The 21,025-nt window shown below is 39.4% G+C and overlaps 1 protein-coding gene across 1 annotated transcript in view; it reads left to right on the top strand.

Moving 5' to 3' along the window:
- Positions 1-21,025, top strand: part of IQCE (IQ motif containing E) — a 42,957-nt gene that overhangs the window by 3,572 nt on the left and 18,360 nt on the right. Inside the window, exons 2-16 of the mRNA XM_075011038.1 lie at positions 100-147; positions 942-981; positions 3,562-3,702; positions 4,117-4,251; positions 4,955-5,025; positions 5,791-5,904; positions 6,684-6,731; positions 9,341-9,411; positions 9,637-9,709; positions 10,179-10,228; positions 15,770-15,933; positions 17,268-17,323; positions 17,710-17,918; positions 18,753-18,857; positions 19,748-19,850. Coding sequence (XP_074867139.1) covers positions 100-147; positions 942-981; positions 3,562-3,702; positions 4,117-4,251; positions 4,955-5,025; positions 5,791-5,904; positions 6,684-6,731; positions 9,341-9,411; positions 9,637-9,709; positions 10,179-10,228; positions 15,770-15,933; positions 17,268-17,323; positions 17,710-17,918; positions 18,753-18,857; positions 19,748-19,850 — 1,428 coding nt within the window. The remainder of the gene's footprint in view (positions 1-99; positions 148-941; positions 982-3,561; positions 3,703-4,116; positions 4,252-4,954; positions 5,026-5,790; positions 5,905-6,683; positions 6,732-9,340; positions 9,412-9,636; positions 9,710-10,178; positions 10,229-15,769; positions 15,934-17,267; positions 17,324-17,709; positions 17,919-18,752; positions 18,858-19,747; positions 19,851-21,025) is intronic.

Here is a 21,025-nt window from a genome sequence, read left to right as displayed (position 1 = left end):
GTTATTGCTTAGTGGGGTGTTATTGAAGTTCTGGTTTATATATATTAACTTACCATCTACAGTGTAGCAAACGTTATAATGTATATATCTACTTCCCAGGGAGATGACAGTTTGTCTGCTGAAACCTTCGAATCTGACACAGATATGGTGAGTTTTATCAGCAATATGTTTTTTGGCAAACACTTGAAAAAGGTCAGAATCTGCTTGCACAAAACATATCCGAGTTATATCTACTGATGACGGATAGATACTTTAAAAAGGAGATCTGACTGTACTATGCCAATAAAAAAATTGATATATGGGGGCCCCAATAATTCCAAACATTACTGGGCTTTCAAAATTCTCATATTTAGTCTGAAACATTTGGCAAATTACATTCTGTGAATTTCTCAATATTATCAAGTTTAAGGGACCCTAAGTTGTCTGTCTAGTACACTTGAGTTGAATTGAACAATTAAGAATTCTGCCATCTTTTAAGGAAATGTAACTCCCATGCTCTGCCTAGTAGTAGCATGTAAGACTTGCTAATTCCCATATTTAAAATGTCCAAGTAAACCTTATTAAGTTATTCAATAAATGAGCAAGAATAGGTTAGTTTTGGCTTTGTAGCATACGCCATTGTGGGGCAGCACCAATTGTGGCAGGTTATTTTGTTTTGGCACACACTTATTTCATTCATTTGCTATAATCTGCTCCATTGGCTTTTGAACTTTGGTAAAACTGGACCAGTTGGCATAGTGTTATTGAGTCCCTTTTGTTCTATACGTAGTGAGGCATTAGAGTCCCATTTCTTAGAAGAGTTAATATTGTTTTACTAGACCTCTTCTGTTTCCCCGTTAGAAATGGCTTTAGGTTCTGTTGTTCATCTTATTTGCTGAGATGTTTTAGGAATTGGAGAGTGTGAATACAGAAAGCTGTTTTTTATTTAACTTTTCTTCCAGAAACTGAAGAAGAAAACTCATAAACCCCCAAAGTCACCAAGTAAGTGTTATCAAATGTTTTCTTATATCATCAATATCCTGAATGAGATTGATCTCTGTGGTATATACTACCATGAAGAGTGGCTCAGAATAAGAATATTTTGTGATTCTCTATGGAATGTGAAACTTTCATATTTGAATGTCATAGCTTATAACAAGAGATATTTGATTTTTCAAGAAATTGGGTTGGAGTTTGTAGTTTTCCAGAAATTCTTGTGCTGGGCACTAGCTGAGCAGTAATATATTCTTACCTTGTGATGGCAAGCAGTTTGCAGATAAAAATCACTGTTTGCCTTTTTTATTTATGTATGTATTTATTTTTGAGAAATACCATGTCCTTTGCTGTTCCTGGTCGGAAAGAGATCCAAAGTTTTGAGGTCTAGGTGTAGGATGCACTGCTTCGACAACATGCAGTGGATCTAGTGGGTGGGAGAGTGTCTGAGGGTTTGTCTGCACAGCAACATTATTCCAAAATAAGCTTTTCAGGAAGAGTTATTCCAACCTTCCAGTGCATTTCAAAATAGCACTTAGCTATTTCAAAATGCAGTGTCTGCCCACAGTAAAGCCTATTTTGAAACAAAGCCATTTAACGCATTATGGCTTATTTTGAAATAGGCTCTATTCCCTGTCTACATAGCCCCTATTTTGAATTAGCTGTTTTGAAAAAGGCACTATTCCTCATGCAATGGGCTGCATCTACACTAGCAAGTTCTTTTGTGAGACTTTTCGAAGGAAGGGGGCTCTTTCGAAGGAGCCCATGGAGTATCTACACACAAAAAGCATTATTTTCAAACTAAATTGAAAGAATGTGGTGCTCCTTTCAAAATCACTCTTACTTTCCTGTTTCAGAAAGAGTGCCCCTTTCAAAAGCTTCTTTCAAAAGAAAAGGTGTGTAGACGCTCTGCAGTGCCCTTCTTTCGAAACAACAGTCTTGATTTTTGATCCCTGGCCTGTTCTTTCAAAAGAGTGGGGGCTGTGTGGACACACTCTTTCGAAAGAAGCTCTTTTGCAAGAGATCTTCCGGAAGAGCTTCTGTTGAAAGATCTCTGTAATGTGGACATAGCCATGAGGTTTACCTATTTCGAAATAAGCCATCCACTATTTTGAAATAGCTTTGCTGTGTAGACATATCGTTAGTCATGGAGGCTGCAGAAGGGTTTAATGCATTCAGTTTTTCAGTTAGCACAATAATTCTGTGGTTAAGGAAGTTGCCTTCTTTTGTCTTGTAGTCCTTAAATGTCTGTAGATTGCAGATAAGACCTTCTCTTTATTGTTAAGTCCATTCACAATAAAATGTCTACTACTCAATTTATCTTCCTGAAAGCTGTATTTTCATACTGGATGTTTGTGTTTTAGAAAAAGTCCGCTGTTAAATTATATACTGTTTATAACTTACTAGCTTTTGATTCAGTGAATCCCTTTCTTTGTACATCCACACCCTCTCCTCTTTCTATCTATGATTATATTATCAATTTGCCTTTAAAATAACATTCTTGTTTCTATCAAAACAAAAAAGCAGTCAAGTAGCACTTTAAAGACTAACAAAATAATTTATTAGGTGAGCTTTTGTGGGACAGACCCACTTCTTCAGACCATAGCCATACCAGAACAGACTCAATATTTAAGGCACAGAGAACCAAAAACAGTAATGAAGGTGGACAAATCAGAAAAAAATGATCAAGGTGAGCAAATCAGAGAGCAAAATCAGCCGAATTATCTTTTATATTCAAATTCGGCACATTAACACGTGGTTTGAACCAGGATGGGAATTTTCTGAGTCACTGTAGGGACTCGTTTGCATACTTGGCTTAATCTAATTCTTGACCTCCCCCCACCCCCACTCTCTGATTTGCTCACCTTGATCATTTTTTGCTGATTTGTCCAACTTGATTACTGTTTTTGGTTCTCTGTGCCTTAAATATTGAGTCTGTTCTGGTCTGGCTATGGTCTGAAGAAGTGGGGCTGTCCCATGAAAGCTCACCTAATAAATTATTTTGTTAGTCTTTTAAGTGCTACTTGACTGCTTTTTTGTTTTGATAGTACATAGACTAGTATGGCTCCCTCTCTGTTACTATTCTTATTTCTGTCATGTACTTTTTGCTGTCACTTGTGACTATGATTTTGTTGATGTCATAAAGCCTGTGACAAATTTGCACACATAGAAGTCCTCTCTTCCATTCGGCCATGCAGTATCTTTTGTGTAGGTAGTATATATATGTAGACTCTCTTTAATAGATCGTTTAGGTGTGTGTGTATTGCTTAGGGGTACGTGGATGTGTTCAAAGTATATGCACAAATATGTTTGTATTTATTAAATCATAATAGTCTTTTTCTAAATTTACTCATCTTTGTAACAACTATTTCTGGGACATAGCATTTCTTAATTTAATGTGACTATGTTCCACTTACCTCTTTTGTTGTTTGTAGTTGCTACGCATTTTAGATGTTATAAACTGTATTTTGATAATTTGGAAGACTGTACAGTACTAGGGATTATGTTCAAGGAGACAATTCTTTGACATCAACTGTAATAATGCTACAGTGGGATTTTGTATCACTGAAATATTTTCTCTTCACTTAGAATCTCCATACCTGTCTAGCACAAATGTGTACCCTAAAAAGGCTGCAGTTTGGAGGTCCTTGAAGGGAACAGGGACCATACACGGTGAAAACCCAATGGCTAAAACACCCAGGCAGATGTGGCTAGGATCTCTGAGACAAGGTATCAGTATAGAAATTCCAATCAGATTTTCAAGTGAAATTTCATAAGTTGAATAATGCAGTCCTGTGCTAAGTGGGTGCAGATTCCAGTCAGTCCAATATAAAGTAATCTTGATTACTCCAGGGTTAGGTTTGGTTAAGTTTGTTTAAGACAGTTTTTGTTAGTTGATCAGCATTTGCATAATCTTCTCTTCAGTACCTACAGGCTCCAAGCAGAAATTTGTCCTTGATTGTTAGTTGGAATTTACTTTGCTGGTGTCTGTTTTGTTTGTTAGGAATGAATTTGATTTACCTAATTCTTGACTGTTTTTGCATTACTTGTTTCTAGTGAGTAATAGTAGAGTTGTACTGTTCTGTTCACTCAGAGTGCATTGGATGTGTAATTATTATTGTTTTTTCTTTTTCTCACTATTAGCACGTACGAGCCAGCCCCTAAAATCAGATTTTGATGTGGGGCATGCACGCACTAATCTTTTCAGCAGCACTCCCGACTATCTAAAGGAAGCTCTAGGCATGAAAAAGCCAAAGCATGGTCGTTCTTCTAGCAACGGTGAGCTTAGAAACTAGGGCAACCGTGTTTTATTTAAGGTCCTTGCTTTTGGTAAGGCTGCAGCTTCTCTCATTCCAACCTGTAGAACAAACTCTCAAAATGTTTTTTTCTGTGATCTGGCTGGTCACATAGTGCTGGCTCTTTTTCTCTGCTGCTTAATCACGTAAGATATCTTCCTGTTTGAAATTCTGTGGAAACCATTCACTCCCTTTGTTACTTCTCTCTACAAAGTGTTTGTGGTACATTATGTTATTATGTACAAATCAGTTGCATTGTATGAGGAGATCAAGAGGAACACACACTTTTTCTCCCTTTAAAATATTTTTCCCCACAGTGTTTGACTTTCGAGATAAATTTGTAAGTAGTTGGTTTCAGTATTTTCCCTCAACAGCTCTCCTCTCCAGTTGTTGTATGCTTGTTTTTGTGTGATTATTGCATACAGCAACTGGAGAGGAGAGTTGTTGTTTTGTTTTTTAAAGAAAAAATTGCCCCTCCACCCACATCTGGCAGGGATTTTAGGTTCTGCTGCAGCAGCTGATACTCTTTCTGTTTTCAGTTTATTCTTAATTGACTAATTTCAAATTCATGCTCTTCAAGCATTATTTATGAAATGGTCTATGTATCTATGAAATTGTCATTCAGAAAAAAAAAGACTGTTTCAAATTTCCAAGGCTCTTCCTTAGTTTTTATCTTTCTTTCTTAGGCTACATCCCTGGAACACCTGACTACAAAGAAAAGGAAGATATGTATGATGAGATTATTGAACTGAAGAAGGTACAGTTGTGTTGCTCCTTGAATAGAAAACTCCTGTGTGCTGTCTCATCCATCTGTGGGTACCAGGCCCTGATCACATCATTAGGGTCTGGTGCCTATACCTGGAAGAGCTACTTAGCTGCTTTACTTCAATAATGTAAGGACTGAACTGGAACCATGCTTACCTAAAGAGATGGCATTTTGCTGATGATGTGACAGTCAGTTCTTCTGGATGTGGAAGGCCATCAAGTAAATATACCCAAAAGTCTGAACAAGCCCTGACCTTGACTTTAGAAAGAGTGATTGAGGTTGGGTCCTTTGCCATTTGAATTTCCGTAGTAGCTCCTGATTATTCTTATAATGATTAAAAGTCAGCCAGCTGGGTCTGTGTGTACGTAAATATGGGTGTTGGGTTTGACTCCTGGGCAAAGCTGAGTCAGGCTTTTGTTTAGGAGGAGCAGCTGAGCTGGAGATACCAGTAGGCAATTGTCTTGGCTGTTCCAGTGGCTCTAGTAAAGTTACCCTGCCACTGAAGTCTCTTCCCCACACTCCCCACGATTCTCTATAATCTATAATGTTGACTCTTCATCAGTCCTAATCCAAAAGGATGGTCCTCCACTTGCTTTTCATTCATCATTAGTGCTGGCTATTTTAATTGGGTTGCTCTTGGTGTCTAAGAGTGAGTTAATTGTAAAAACTAACAATGTACCCTTATCTTCTCCTGCCGGGAGAACTTGGGGAGAATCTGTAGGGGAACCCATTATTTTATTTTTTTCCCCATTTTAGACAATACAGGCTCAGAAAAGCGAGGGGGATCGGATGAAAACAAAGGTCCGTCGACTAGAGGAGGAGAACACCCGAAAGGATCGACAAATTGAGCAGCTGTTGGATCCTTCCAGGGTGAGTCCTTTAACCTTTCCCAGTGGCATAGCTGATAGCAGGATGTTAGTTTCCAATATTGGTGAAACTGGTGGTTTTGAATTTTTAGTAACAAGCTGAAAGGAAAGCTTGTTCAGAGAAAGTAAGCAAAACTCAGTTCTAGTCACTCTTTTCCCTGTCTCAGACATGGAAAATCTGTAACATGATGGCTACAAACTAAATATAGTTTCTAAGAATTTTCAAGGTAAGTGTGATAATGGGGAGCACAGGAGGTAATACCAAATCAGTCCTGTCCCTGGGCCCATCATTTCTCTATTCTGAATATCTCAGTTGTAATGGTACGCATGCCTGAAACAGAAATACAGTGATACCAGATGATTCCTGTTCTGTGTATCCAAGTTTGCCATTCCAACCTGTCCATTAACTAGAAGCACAAAATTCAATTTAAGAACAACTTATTTGTTATATTTTATAGATGGGGTTTATTCAGGAGAAGACAATCGTCGTTTCTAATGATAAATTTAAGCCCATTTAGTGAGTTATTTACCTGATGGTGGGGAGCTCACCTCTGTGCACAGCGAGTTGCAGGTATGGTCCAGACTCCTCACCTGTAGAGCAGAAGGAAGACCCATGAATCTGGAAGAGAAATATTTAGTCACTATTCTGGTGGGTGGCATAGAAAATCCTTTAATAAGTGCAAGAATATGTTCCTGGGCTAGAGGCAGGGAGGCAGATCTGCACTGAGAAAACTAAAGAAGAACTTAACACAACTAAGTTGATTTTGTTGTCTTCTGTTTCAGGGCTCTGATTTTCCCCAGGCTTTGATAGAGAAGAATGATACTAGATGGGTAATTGCTTCTTCACCTACACCTTCAATTATGATTTTTCTTCTTTCCAGCTGAGCCCTTACTGACAGAATAGATTCATAGAACCACAGAATACTTGAACTGGAAGGGACCTCAGTCCAGTCCCCTGCTCTCACGGGGGACTAAGCACCATCTGTATCTTCCCTGTTAGATATTTATCCAACCTGTTCTTAAGTATTTCCAATTATGGAGATTCTACATCCAGCTAAGGCAATTTATTTCGGTACTTAACCACACTGACCGTTAGTATTTTTTCTGTAATGTCCAACCTAAACCTCCCTTGCTGCAATTTAAACCCATTGCTTCTTGTGCTATCATCAGAGGCTAAGGAGAATAATTTTTCTACCCCCTCCTTGTAATACTCCTTTAGGTACTTGAAAGCTGCTATCATGTCCCCTCTCAGCCTTTCCTTTTCCAAAGTAAACAAACCCAGTTCCCTTAATCTTTTCTCACAGGTCATATTTTACAGACCTTTAATCTTTCTAGTTGATCTTCTCTGAACCCTCTCCAGTTTCTCCACGTCTTTCCTAAAATGTGGAACCGAGAACTGGACATGCTTCTGAATATCCAAGACAGAGGAAGAAACATTCAGTTTAATTAGACAGTCATATAAGTGATATCTTCATTATTGATCATAGGACTTGAAGGAACTTTGCAAGTTCATCAAGTCCATTCTCATGCACTCATGGCAGGAACAAGGACTATCTAGGCCAACCCTGCTCTTAAAAACTGCTCTTAAAAATCTCCAATGATGGAGATTGCACAAGCTCTTTAGGCAATTTATTTCAGCGGTTAACTACCCTGACAGGAAGTTTTTCCTAATGTCCAATCTAAACCTCCCTTGCTTTAACATAAGCCCATTGCTTCTTGTGCTGTCGTCAGAGATTAAGGAGAATATTTTTTCCTCCTCCTCCATGTAACAACATTTTAGGTTCTTGAAAACAATTACCATATCCCCTCTGTCTTCTCTTTTCCAGACTAAACAAATCCAGTTCTTTCAATCTTCTCTCATAGCTCATGTTTTCTAGACCTTTAATAATTTTTATAGCTCTTCACTGGACCCTTTCCAGTTTTTCACATTCTTCCTGAAATGTGGCACTCAGAACCGGACACAGTACTCCAGTTGAGACCTAATCAGTGTGGAACAGAACAGAAAAATTATTTCCCTTGTTTTGCTTGCAACACTCTTGCCAATGCATCCCAGAATGGTATTTGATTTTTTTGCAACAGTGTCACACGGTTGACTCTCATTTAGCTTGTGGTGCTCGATAACACCTATATCCCTTTCTGCTGTACTCCTTCCAAGGCAGTCATTTCCCATTTTGTATGTGTAAAAGTGATTGTTCTTTCATAAGTGAAGTACTTTGTATTTGTCCTTATTGAATTTTATCCAATTTACCTTAGACAATTCCTGTAGTTTGTCAAGATCGGGGTGGGCAATAATTTTTGATGAGGGGGCGTGCAGAGGTTTTGGAAAATGCTCAAGGACCCCACTTTTCTATAGAGGGGTTATGGGGGCTGGGTGCAGAAGGGAGCTCAGGTTGGGGATATAGGGTGCAGGAGAGGGTGAGGGTGCAGGGTCTGAGAAGCAGTTTTGATGAAGGACAGGATTGTGATCTGGGGAAGGAGCTGAGGAGGCTGGGTTTAATAGGAGGTATGGGTACAGAAGAGGATTCTGGCCTGAGGGGCAGGAGTGTTTGAGGCAGCATAGGGCCTGGGAGGGCGTTGTGACCTGAGGGTGGTGCAGCACACTTGCGTGGTGACCTGCATCAGGGAGTTGAAAGAAGGGACAGGCTGAAGTGCTAGAGTCAGACTCTGGCTGGCAGGCACGTACCTAGGTGGCTGAGGGCCAGCAGCCCTGCAGGCTCCTGAGGCAGACTCCCTGCCAGCTGTAGCCCCAGATAGCTCAAAGCTGCTGCCAGGTCCATGTGGTTCTCTGCTCTGGACGCCAGGCTTCACGCACTGCCCTCCCTCCCCAATCCCAACAAAATCTCTCAACTTCCATTGGCAAACAATGCTGTAGTACTGCAGGAGAGATCACAAACTAAAGATGTGCCAACACTGTGATGCAATCTCCAAGAACTAATGTGCTTAATCTGCAGCAAGGGAGATTTAGGTTGGATAGTAGGTAAAAATTCCTAACTATAAAGATAGTTAAGCACTGGTATATGTTACCAAGGGAAGTTGTGGAATTCCAATCATTGGAGGTTTTTAAGAACAGATAAGAACAGCTGTCAGGGAAGGTCTAGGTGTGCTTGGTCCTGCCTCAGCAGTGGGGATGGACTAGGTGACCTCCTGAGGTCCTTTCCAGACCTACATTTCTGTGTATGTGTATGCCTTAGTAGTGTTTGTACACAGCTCTTAATGTGGTTATATTTAACCTACATGTTTATTAGGCATTGGGTTTAATTTGCTCCATGGAAGGTGAGCATTAATGCTTACCATTTGTTTTGTGATGTTATACATATGGTTAAATGCTTCTGATTAGATGAGTTCAGAAAGATGAAGTGAGATTCCTGAGAAACAGAACTTCTGATGGGAGATTCAGAGATTTTTCCAGAACTGATGAGTTGTGTTCTTTCTTTTGGTAGGTAATCAATGGACTGAAGCAAAAGATTCTCAAGCTGGAACAGCAATGCAAAGAGAAAGACAACACTATCAAGTATAGCTGTTTTTTGGGTCAAAGAAATATATTAGACAAGATCAGGAAGGGGATTGGACATCCATTTTCATATGGAGCTAGAATCTCCAACTCCTTGAGAAAGATAAATTAAATCATAAGCACATGTGACTCTAGCCACACTCTTTTCTGATGTTTTAAATCATGAAGGGTCATTTCTTGCTTTCCAAATCTTCTGAGTTTACTGTTGTTTTGTTCCATTTTCAGCAAATTACAGATAGATGTGAAGACCACTAATATGGAGGAGATGAGGATTGCTATGGAGACCTACTATGAGGAGGTACATCTGGTGAGGCCCCTGGCTGGTGTAAACAGGGAGGAGAGGTTCAATTATAGAATCTAGGTAGAAACCTTGAACAATTTTATGCTTGTGTCTTAGAGCCCAGCTGCATCTGTCTGTATGTGACTATCCAGTATACATGTATTTTGTCTGTGTGTAGCTATATATATAAAATCACCAATTACATGTACTTGTAAAAGTCTTGGTGTAAAGCAGGAAAACCAATTTTAATTAAACAAGACAAGTAATGAAATTAATACAGTGCACAGCTTTGAGCACAGCATCTATATTAATGTCGGTAGGACCATACTCTTGTTTTGGCCATGACATTGTTACATGTGCTAATGCCACAAGGATCTTATTTTTATTTTCACTATATAGATAGGTTAGCATCTGAGCTCTCCAACAGTTAAATCTTTTCAGTGCCAGCTCCGTGTGCCCATTAATGCAATCTATTTTTATACTTCAGATTCATCGTCTCCAAACTCTGCTGGCAAAATCTGAGGCTGTGGGGAAAAAGTATGTTTATCTCTTTTGGGGCATGTGCATGTTTTATATGTTTTTGGTATATAGTGTGTATACTGTCCTAACTGGTGGAGAGCAATTGCATGTAAATCATTGCTGGTCTCATAACTTTACTACTGTTGGATTTGCTTTTCAAGGCTACATCTGTTGCCTTACAGAGCTTATGTCACACCTATGTTGCTTCCATGGTAGATCATGATGAGCTTTTAATGAGGAAAACAAAAGGCGTCTACCTCAGTTAGAGTTTTAAATTTCCATTCTGTATCACCAAAACAGGATCCACCTGAAGAGGCACTAAATTAAAAGAACACTCTGATTGTCAAAGGGAACAAAGAAAGACATTTTAATTTACAGAGAAACCAAATATTACAGCTGTTTGAAAACAAAGCAAAACATCTTAAAGCAAAGCAAGTGAAAGCTCCTAAAAGAATTCCTGGCATGTATTCCCCATAAAAGAGAATCCATTTCCTTACCCAAAAAATTGAACTGCTTCTCCCAGCAATATCACATATATAAAAATTGTTGGCTATTTCATTATTGCACCTTTAAGTCACTTTTGTAGACTGCTCTAGAATACGTGATGAGACTGAATAATGGTAGCAGTTAGGAGGTGTCTCTGCAGGTATATCTGGTTGTGTGATTGCTGCTCACATAGGCAGACCCCCTCCAAGCTCACTTTTTGTTAGCTGGATCCAAGGTAGCTTGAGCAATAATACCTGTGAAGTAGCAGCAGCATGAGCACAAGCTAGTTTAGGCATGAGCAAGGTCTAGCTACTCAAGTATGTACCAGGATCCTGGACAAGGTTGCACTCTGGGAGCTAGTTTGTGCAGCTGCTGCTGCTGCTGCGGTACAGTATTATTGTTACTCAAACTAGCTTTGATCTAGGACAGGTATGTAGATCAAAGGTGGATCAGATATGCCCACATGATCTACAGGCCCATCTCCTGAGTCCATGCAGACATACCCTTAGGCCAGTTTGCTAATGCTTGTCTCTGTTGGACTAAGGATCAAAAGGAGAGGCATGCTGTAGTGAGTCTAAACACACAAAGACAAAATACTAGCAGATTTACCCTGCATTGCTTGGGTCTGTAAATAAGTGAAGAGTTGTAACAAAGAGGGAGCTGTGCTAGTCTGTATACTATCACAACAAAAAAGCAGTCAAGTAGCACTTTAAAGTCTAAGAAAATAATCTATTAGGTGAACTTTCGTGGGACAGACCCATTTCTTCAGACCATAGCTATACCAGAACAGACTCAATGTTTAAGGCACAGAGCACCAAAAACAGTAATCAAGGTTGACAAATCAGAAAAAAATTATCAAGGTGAGCAAATCAGAGGGCAGAGGAGCGGGGTGGAAGGGAGAACTCAAGAATTAGATTAAGCCAAGTATGCAAAAGAGCCCCTATAATGTCCGAGAAAATTTGCATCCTGGTTCAAACCACGTGTTAATGTGTCAAATTTGAATATGAAAGAGAGTTCATCAGTTTCTCTTTCCAAAGCAGACTGAAAATTCTTCTTCAATAAGATGCAAACTCGTAAGTCATTAACAGAATGGCCCACTCCATTAAAATGTAGACTAACTGGTTTGTGGATCAGGAATGTTTTCATGTCTGTTTTGTGCCATTAACTTTGTCTGAGAGAGTTTGAAGTCTGTCCAATATACAAAGCATCTGGGCATCGTTGGCACATGATGGCATATATGATGTTAGTTGAGGAACATGAGAATGTGCCCGTGATTCTGTGAATAACCTGATTAGGTCCAGTGATGGTATCACCAAAATAGATATGTGGACAAAGCTGGCAGCAGGCTTTGTTTCAAGGAAAAGTCCCAGGACTGGTATTCCTGTGGTATAGACTGTGGCTATTGGTGAGAATCCTCATAAGGTTGGGAGGCTGTCTATAGGAGAGAACAGGCCTGTCACCTAGGGCCTTCTGGAGTGTGACATCCTGATTCAGGATACGTTGTAGGTCTTCCATAATGTGTTGCAGTGGGTTGAGTTGGGGGCTGTAGGTGATGACCAGTGGTGTTCTGTTCTTGGCTTTTTTGGGCCTATCTTGGAGTAGCTGGTCTCTGGGTATTCATCTGGCCCTGTCGATTTGTTTTTTTTATTTCTCCTGGTGGGTAATTCACGTTTATGAATATTTGGTAGAGATCTTGTAGTTTTTGGTCTCTGTCAGTTGGATCAGAGCAAATGCGATTGTACCTAAGTGCTTGACTGTAAACGATGGATCTAGTTATGTGTGCAGGATGGAAACTAGAAGGGTGGAGGTATATATAGCGATCAGTGGGTTTCCGGTACATTGTGGTACTGATCAGGCCATCCTTGATTTGTACTGTTGTTTTTGATTTTGTTTTGTTTTTTAAACAAAAGGCAAATGCACATGCTTTATTTACATTATTGTATTTTTCAAAAATATAGTGTTATTTTTATTGTGGTTTTTTTTTATTTCTAAAAAAATGAGTGTTAATTTTTTTCTGTTTTTAATTTTTTTAGTAAATTTTTTCAAATGGAAACTTCATAAAGTTAATTTTTTTCTACATCCCTATAAATTCTTATCATTTGCGGTGCTTTAACAAAAAAGGGCTTTAGTCAATTTGATTCCCAATAACAATTTCGTCTGGTTTTCAAATCTTAAGCATGGGCTTAGCTGTGCCAAAATGACAGTATTCCAAATTTGTCCATTTTATCTCTTTTCTTTAAGCAATCATATTTTTCTGACTCATCTTGGTTCAGTCTTTTTCAATATTAGCTCAATTATATCAGTTTTGAGAATTATACTAGGTTTGTTAATTCTATGTGTTTTTCTGTATGTTTTTATGAGAAGCAATCCCATTCCAGGCACATCCCATTTTCCTGACACAAACAAACCCTGACCTTGCTGTATGTTGTGATTACAGGAAGCTATATCTTGAATTTGTTGGTCTTAGTTCTTACCGTTTACAAGGAGTTTGTGATCAAACAGACAAACTCTCTAACATATCTAAGTAGATAAATATTACATAATTAAAGTTAAACATTGACCCTGAACCAAAGTTCTGGGCCAACGATTTGTGGAAAATTCAGATCCAAATCCCAACTGTGCAGCTCAGGCACATCTCTAATTACTATTAAAAATACCAGTATGATATAACTGTTCTTTAAACTAAGAATCATCAGAACTGGATTATAATCATGTAATCATCAGGATTATAATAGCTGGGTTATGAAATTAGGATTAGCATAGCATGGGGAGGGTGTAGGTCATGCTTGAGGCTAGTTGTTAAATGGTATGGAGGACGCTTGTGTAATGAATGCTTCCACTTTACCCAAATATAGATAGTGCTGTTAATCTCATTATTAAAAATTAAAAGGAAAAAAACATCAAGAAAGCAAATTAGCTTGGAAGTGGAGAATGTGAACACCTCCTACCCTTCTGATCTCACTACAAAGTGATGTCCACTCCTTCTTGGCTGACAGGAGCGTTTCCCCAACATGAGCATATTGGAGAGGAATGAAGGAGATATTCTGGAGAAATCTGTATTCATAGAGTAGTTCTAATCTGTAAATTAAAAACAGTCCAGATGATATCTCAGGAGGGTATAGACACGACGATAAAAATTATGAAGCAGTGGTAGAAGCGACCATGAAAATGATAAAGGTCTGTCCCATAGGATGAATATGGGAATATTGTGGGGCTCAAGGTTGCTTTCAACATATTTAGTGTAAAATTGTTTTAATGGCATTTTATCACGAATGTGAGTAACATAAGAGCAAAATTAAATTCAGAAAACAAAATAACTGCAGCTGCAGAAGGTACTGTTAATCCAGCTACCTGAAACATGAAGGTGGAGTACTAACCAGTAAGGATGATGTTCTGCTGAGCATGGAAGATGACCTATCAGTATTTCATACTTGTGCTTCCTTGTCTGGAACCCAATAGGCCATTTTAATCCCTGGCATAACTATGTTAAAATCAATGCAATTCCACTAGAATTATTTATGGGTATTATGGTAAATTCCTTTTGTTCCCCTGTTCTGTCGTTTGTGGTTGATAAAAACTGGAATTTAGTTTGACACTATTAAAAATAATTTTTTTTAAGCTCTGGCATACAATGAGTTAGTGAAGTTAGTCCTTCAGTGTCTAAGACTATCAGATTCAATTTAAGTTACAGGTGAAAATGACTCATCAGATTTCCTCCTAGTTCTCATTTATACATAGCTGCAAAAAGACAATGGTCAGGACAGTCTCTGCCAGTTGCATGATGGGCAGCCTTTACTCAGGACCAAGGACTGGAATAGCAAAAGGTGCTGAAAGTCAGAACTATGATGCAAGGTGCATGCCCAGATCATTCTGGGCTCAAGTTAGTGTGTTAGTCTCTCCTTTCCCAATTCTCAGTACCCTTGTCTTTTAGAACTACATGTACACAATATAAACCTTTAGGGACATTTTGATTCTCTGTCAAGCAGGATGCATTAAAAAGAACTGGGCAGTTATCGTGTCATCCCTCCACTCCAGAAATAACTGAATTCCTCCTCATCAGAAGGTGTGATATCCTTTTGCTGCCAAAGTTAAAAAACCTTCTGCTCCTCGGTATGGGCCATTCCACGCAATCTGCCACTCTGTGGTTGTTTATTTTATCTGAACATTTTTAACTAGACAGCTACCTGAAATAATGGGCATTGAGGGAGGTAGATACCATTTCTGTGATCTCCCCATTTTTTTCTCTGGGACCAAACCTGTGAAAAAACCCTTTCTTGTTTGCTTGGTGTCTTTTGTTTTTGTTTTTCCTCGTAGTAGCTCAGCTTTTCATACTAGGTGTGCAGTATCCATTACTATCTTCCCCTTCTCCAGTAGGGTGCCATTATGACTGTGTTCCATTTCAGAGAGATGTGTGGCTTCTTCACAAGCTGTTTTATCTATTGGCCATTGTGACTAGCAGTTGGCCACAGCAGGACCTTGTCGGTTCATTAAGCCTCTCAGCATTGTCTGCTGGGGGAGCTTGCTCTATAATCTCTGTCTCTTCCACAGCAGTACAGAGCAGTTGTTCCAGGTCATCAGAAATTCTCTAACAGGAACAAACTTTACGACCACTTCTAAAGGAAGCTGAGTTACCCTCAGTACTTTGAGCAGAATAATTTAAAAGCCAAACTTCAGCAACATCATCTAGTTCTGCAGGCTTTGGACACCTTGTAGTTTCTGTCTTATTTGTTCCCTGGTGTTCCCACCACACTAGTGTTGTCTGAATTCTCAAAGTCTGTTTCTTATGTTGATTCCAGTGTATCTTTATAACTGGAGAGAGAAACTTGGTAGGGGACTTCCTTCAAAGGGGAAAGAGCATTTGATTACTGAATGCTGCACTATAACATGACTGAAAATATATCTTCTTACGTAGAAATTACTTGTAATTCATTCCTCCTTCCTATATGCACCTTTCCCTCCCCTAAATCCAGTCTGTTGGTTTGATGAGTTTGGAGGGGTTTCCTGTTGGTTTGTAATTATTGACTCTTTGTGGTGTGATTAAACCCCTACTCGTGTCTACTTTTCCAAGCACAGATCTCCTTCAGAGAGCAGAGAATCCCGGAAGCGTCTGAAGGTGCTGAATTCCTCTGTCCTGCGATTATCCAAGAACATTAAGGAGCTGCAGGATGAAAATAAGAGCCTGAAAGCAGATTTAGACCGAGTGCTGAGCAATTCCCCTGCTTCCAGCAAAACAAAAAGTATGTGTTGAAAAGTTAAGGTTAGAGAACTAGGCTTCAAGTACACAGGAAAGAGGCTGGGGGGAGAGGTATTGTTCATCAACTGCATGGCAATATAGGTATAGCTCATAGAAGCATTTAAAATGTGTTATCTGAAAACGGGCAACAATCAGTCTGTAATCATCATTCCAAGGGCATTAAACTGTCTCCCTGAGTGGACCAAACTGCCTTTTCACTTAGGCTCTGAGGGCCAGCAGTCACTAGTAAGGGCAAGTTTTGTCTTTGTAGCTGGCAAATTTACAGATCACACTGGAAGACATTCTGTTTTGAAAAAAGTAAATGCCTTTGTGAAACCCTCCTTATTCTGGTCACTAAGGCTTGGGGTACACTACAGACTTATGTTGGTATGCCTTTGTTGCTTTGGAGTATGGAAAATCCACATGGGTTTTCCACACCTGAGTGACACAGTTATAGTGAGCTAATCCGAGTGGAGACAGCACTATATTGACACAAGAGCTTCTCCCATTGACACAGCTACCTCCTCTTGGGAGGTGAAGTGCCTACACCAGTGGGAGAAGCTTTCTTGTTGGCATAGGTGGAATATTCACTGAGTATTAAGGCTACCATAATTTATCCTTGTGTGCATTCCTGCCACAACTGGTTCATATCCCCCAACTCCTATTTGTCAATTTTCTTTCTCTTGCTTACTCACAGCCCCATCCTCCACTGCCTTTGATGATTCTTCCTCATTCTCTTTTCCCTCTTCCCACCCATTGTGGCATTTCTCTTTTGGTGCTGTTCTCTGACAAGGCAGTGGGCTATGTGGCAGCAGGAGTCAGGGAAGAGGAGAACCCTGTGCTCTGATGTGTGGTAGAGAAGTACCCAAACAGAAATGAGTTCCCTCCTCAATTCCTGATGTTCTGGCTCCTTTCCAGTTTCTCTGAGCTGCAGCAGGGTTTCTTTGAGCTACAGCAGGCAGCTATAGTCAGACCCCTTTGTTAATTCAGAGGGAATCTGAGACTGAAGGGAAGAGTCTTGGGGCCATGTGTTTAACATCCATGCTTTTATCCATCTAGAGAGTCTGGAGCACAAGACATTCCTCATAAAGCACTGTTTTCCTTCATTCAGAAGTATCTTGAACTGGTTTAAATGATTTAATTTGAAATCATTTGAGTAGGATGTCAAACAGTCCTAGACCAGTCTAACTTTCAACACAGCCTCTCTAAAGTTGATTTGCAGTCTTGTACAATGAAATAGGCATTCTGAATGAATACAAGCTTCCCTTTTCTAGGGATTTGTGTGTCACTAGTCCAGCTTCTCATTTTAGTACCTTTTTTTTTTTTAACCTTCTTTAGATTACAATGAGTGGAGCAAACAGAGGCTGGTGAGACGGATCTCAGAACTGGAAAAAGTGAGTGACAGCAATTGTATATCCTGTCTTATCACTGGTAGAACAGGAAACATAAAGTCATTGATCTATGTTCCTGGTGCCTTACGCTTCGTAGTATGAGCTTGGTTCATTTCTCTTTTATATATATATGAACAGGTATTTATTCTGTTCCTTTTTCTGCTGTGTCATGCTCATCATGTTATCACTAAAGTTTTAAAATGTATGTCTCTTTGATTCTGCTTTCCTTTCTTCTTTCCCAGCTGGGGCCAGATTCTCAGCAGGTGTAAATCAACATGGCTCCATTTAAGTTTGTTCACGCCAGATAAGGATCTTTCTCCCTCAATCCCCAGCACATCTTATGGAATCAGAAAGAGAAAAATTTCATTTTTTTCCCTCTGAACCTCCAGGAAGTGCCTGAGATGGAGAACAGCAGACAGCAGTCATCAACTAATGACACATCACCATTGCTTGCTCTGCCACTTTCAGCTTCTGTACAGCTGGAACAGCCAGCTCCTCAAGAACGTGACCCCCTTGAGGAATGTGAGCATCTCAGAGGGCTGGTGAAGAAACTGAAAGGTGTTAGGAGTGCCCTTCATAATGAACTGGCTGGTAAATGGTAAGTCTGGCTATAGCCTGGGATGTTGTACGGTCTTTTCGTACGTGTGAAGTGTATCATAAGGGGAGCCAAGTGAGAAGTTTCTCACATTTTAAACAAAACTGCAACATTTAAGGACTTTTTGGAAGGGTGTATACGCTGGATTTGCAAAAAAGATTTAAAAACCCACACTTTGTCACATCAGTGTTTTAAAAGATTGCTATTAAGGAATGACACAGTAGACCATCAAAAATGGATGTTTCTGAAGGAAATTTAAAGGCTGATGAAATTTTTGGCAAGATGACGTTTGAAGAACACTAAAATCTTAGTTACTTCCTTAAAACATTTTCCAAACTTTTCTTCAGTTTTGCTGTAAGAATTTTGCAAATAACTTGTTACCTAACCATCATTTTCTCCTGTGAAATGCATCTCTCATTTTCTGCTATATTATGGCATTTGCCCTACAACTGGGCAGCCCAATTCGTTTGCAGTTGCTTACATTAATTGTGTTTGTCGCTGCTTGGAGGGACAACTTAAGCTAATCAGAAGCTGAGATGTGTGCACAGAGCAGCCTGCATTGTAATGTGATCCTTCAGTGCAAAGGTGCACATGGACAAAGGCATTGTATCAGTACTATGCAAGAAGTCCTTTTCCATCTAAACCTTGTATAACATAGTATATGGTATTATAAGGACAAATATGTGCTTATTTAAAATACAAAATTACTGTTCAAGTTTTAAACAAAGATGTTATTCAATAATAGTAGATGTGTAAGTGACAAATAATTCCTCTAGTTCATTGAAATACAAATTATATAAACACTGCCTTAGAGCTTAATTTTCTATTCTCATACAGTGCAGAGGTAAAGCAATTACAGCAAGTGAACACTGACTTGGAGAGGGAGCTGCAAAAGTTGCAGGAGATGGAGAAAGAAAAAAGTGAAAAAGAGGAGTCTCTGAGGTACCTTGATAGACATTTTCCAATTTTGAAAGGGCATGATAAAGTTGAATATGACACAGTTCTCATACTAAGTGGTTCAAAATAAGTAGACTGTCATATGAAATGTGAAGGGGGGAACAGTGAGTAAATGAGGTATCTGGGTTGGATCGTTTTGGCTAAATGACAGTAATCTTGGAATATGTTTTGGGACAAGGTGATTTGAAGCAGAGTATGCGTGACATCTTTGTATCCTGGAGGAAGGGAGGACTGAGGAGTATGGTGGAACTGCTGAAATATAGTATTAAAGAATACCATGCCTGGTGTGTTAGGCTGGATGAACCTAACCTTGTCCGGGGATGCCGAATAATAAAATATGTTGGTTGGTAAAGTTGGGGCCCGCAGCAGGCCCCGTTCTACCCTGCACCTCTGGCCAGGCAGTGGGCAGCTGGCCCTGCATCAGTGGGACACTGGCCCTGTGATAGCTGGCCCCAGACAGGACATTGGCCCGTGGCCGGAAGCCCCAGCTGGGTTTGCCAGTTAACTAAATGTGCCAATAATCCGAATGCTGGATAAGTGGACTTTTACTGTACTAGAGCTGTTATTTTGACTGAGCAGCAATCGTAAGAGAGACAATCATGCTAAAAGTGTGTTCCTGTTACATCAATCAGAAACTAGCATCAAGCCAAGTAAAACACACAATTTTGCCGTAATCTCATATCTGCTGATCAGGTCCAGAGGCATAAGTAATGGCTTTGAAAGTATCACTATGATCTTGATCACTGTTATTTTTAACTTAGTTCTGTGACTTCTCTGTGATTTCATTTTCCATATCTGCCACAATGGAGACAAGCATTGTGTGCTGTAAAGCAGAAAAATTCTGGTTACAAATAACTGTGCATTTATAACTTTAGGGAGGAAATCCAAAGCCTTATGCACAAAGTAAGAGATCTGGAGGTGGAACTGCATGAATACAAGAGACAAACTACGGATGATACAATGGAAATACCAAACAAGGTATAACCTTATGTTTCCTTACATCCCATTGGTACCCTGACAGTTTGGGCAATTGAAATCTTTTAGATATTCAGGTCCATAATGCAACAGTGATTTCTTCAGAACTCTACATATACTAACTTAAACTGTAACCAAGAAAGTTTGTTGCTTGTTTAAACCAATTTCATGTATAACTTATAATTTCCCTAAATGTGCCTTTTATTTTCACATGTATCGTCAAGAGAGGAGTATTAGCAGGTAGTCACTTTTGTGGCTAATCCTGTTCAAAACAGTTCTAATTTATGGGCCAAATACTGCAGTATTCACTGAGGACCAAACTGACAAAGGTATTTAAGCACTTAAAGATGCAGGTAGGCACTTACTGAAGTTTACAAAAGCGCCTGAGTGAGGCAGCTAACCCACTTAGACATTTCTGTTTGTTCACTAAGGGATCCATCTGCATTTTTAGGTGCTTAAATACCCTTGTCCATTGGGTCTCAGCTCCTTATGTAGGAAATATTCTCATTGAATTCATTGTCTGCATCTACACTAGCAAGTTTTTTATTTTTTGGAAAAGCTGGGCCTTTTTAGAAAAAAACCCTGGAGCATCTGTACCCAAAATGCACTATTTTGATCTGAAATCCAAAGAATACAGCCCTTTTTCCAGTGGCCCTCTTCGTCTCCCAAATGAGGAAGAGCACCTTTTTCCAAAAGATTCTTTTGATAAAAGCATATGTAAATGCTCCATGGGCTCTTCTTTCAAAAGAGCAGTCCTCATGGCATCAGATTTTTCAATCCTTAGCCTGTTCTTTCAAAAGAACAGGGGCTGTGTGGACGCTCTCTATCAAAAGAGAGGATCAATCTTTTGATCTGCTTTTTTGTGTGTGTACGTGATCTTTCGAAAGAAGTTTTTTCAGAAGATCTCTTCTGGAAGAACCTCTTTCAAAGGGTTGCTGTAGTATAGACGCAGCCATTGTGTTTTGCTGGAGTAAGGATATCAGTTTGTGTCTTGCTGGATGTGTGATTACTGAGTTTAATTTTCATACAGTCATAAGTTGTAATGCTTGGCTGTGGAATTTCACACATGAAGTCCATAGTTTCTGGGTGTATGTTGTAGAAAGACATGAAATTTTGATTAAAGGTTAGGGAATATTTTAAATCTCCTATTTAAAGATAGATAATGCAATACATTTGTA

This window comes from Carettochelys insculpta, chromosome 16, assembly GCF_033958435.1.
Source record: "Carettochelys insculpta isolate YL-2023 chromosome 16, ASM3395843v1, whole genome shotgun sequence".
NCBI lineage: Eukaryota > Metazoa > Chordata > Testudines > Carettochelyidae > Carettochelys > Carettochelys insculpta.
The sequence above is the reverse complement of the archived record's forward strand: the minus strand, read 5'-3'. Positions and strand labels throughout refer to the sequence as shown.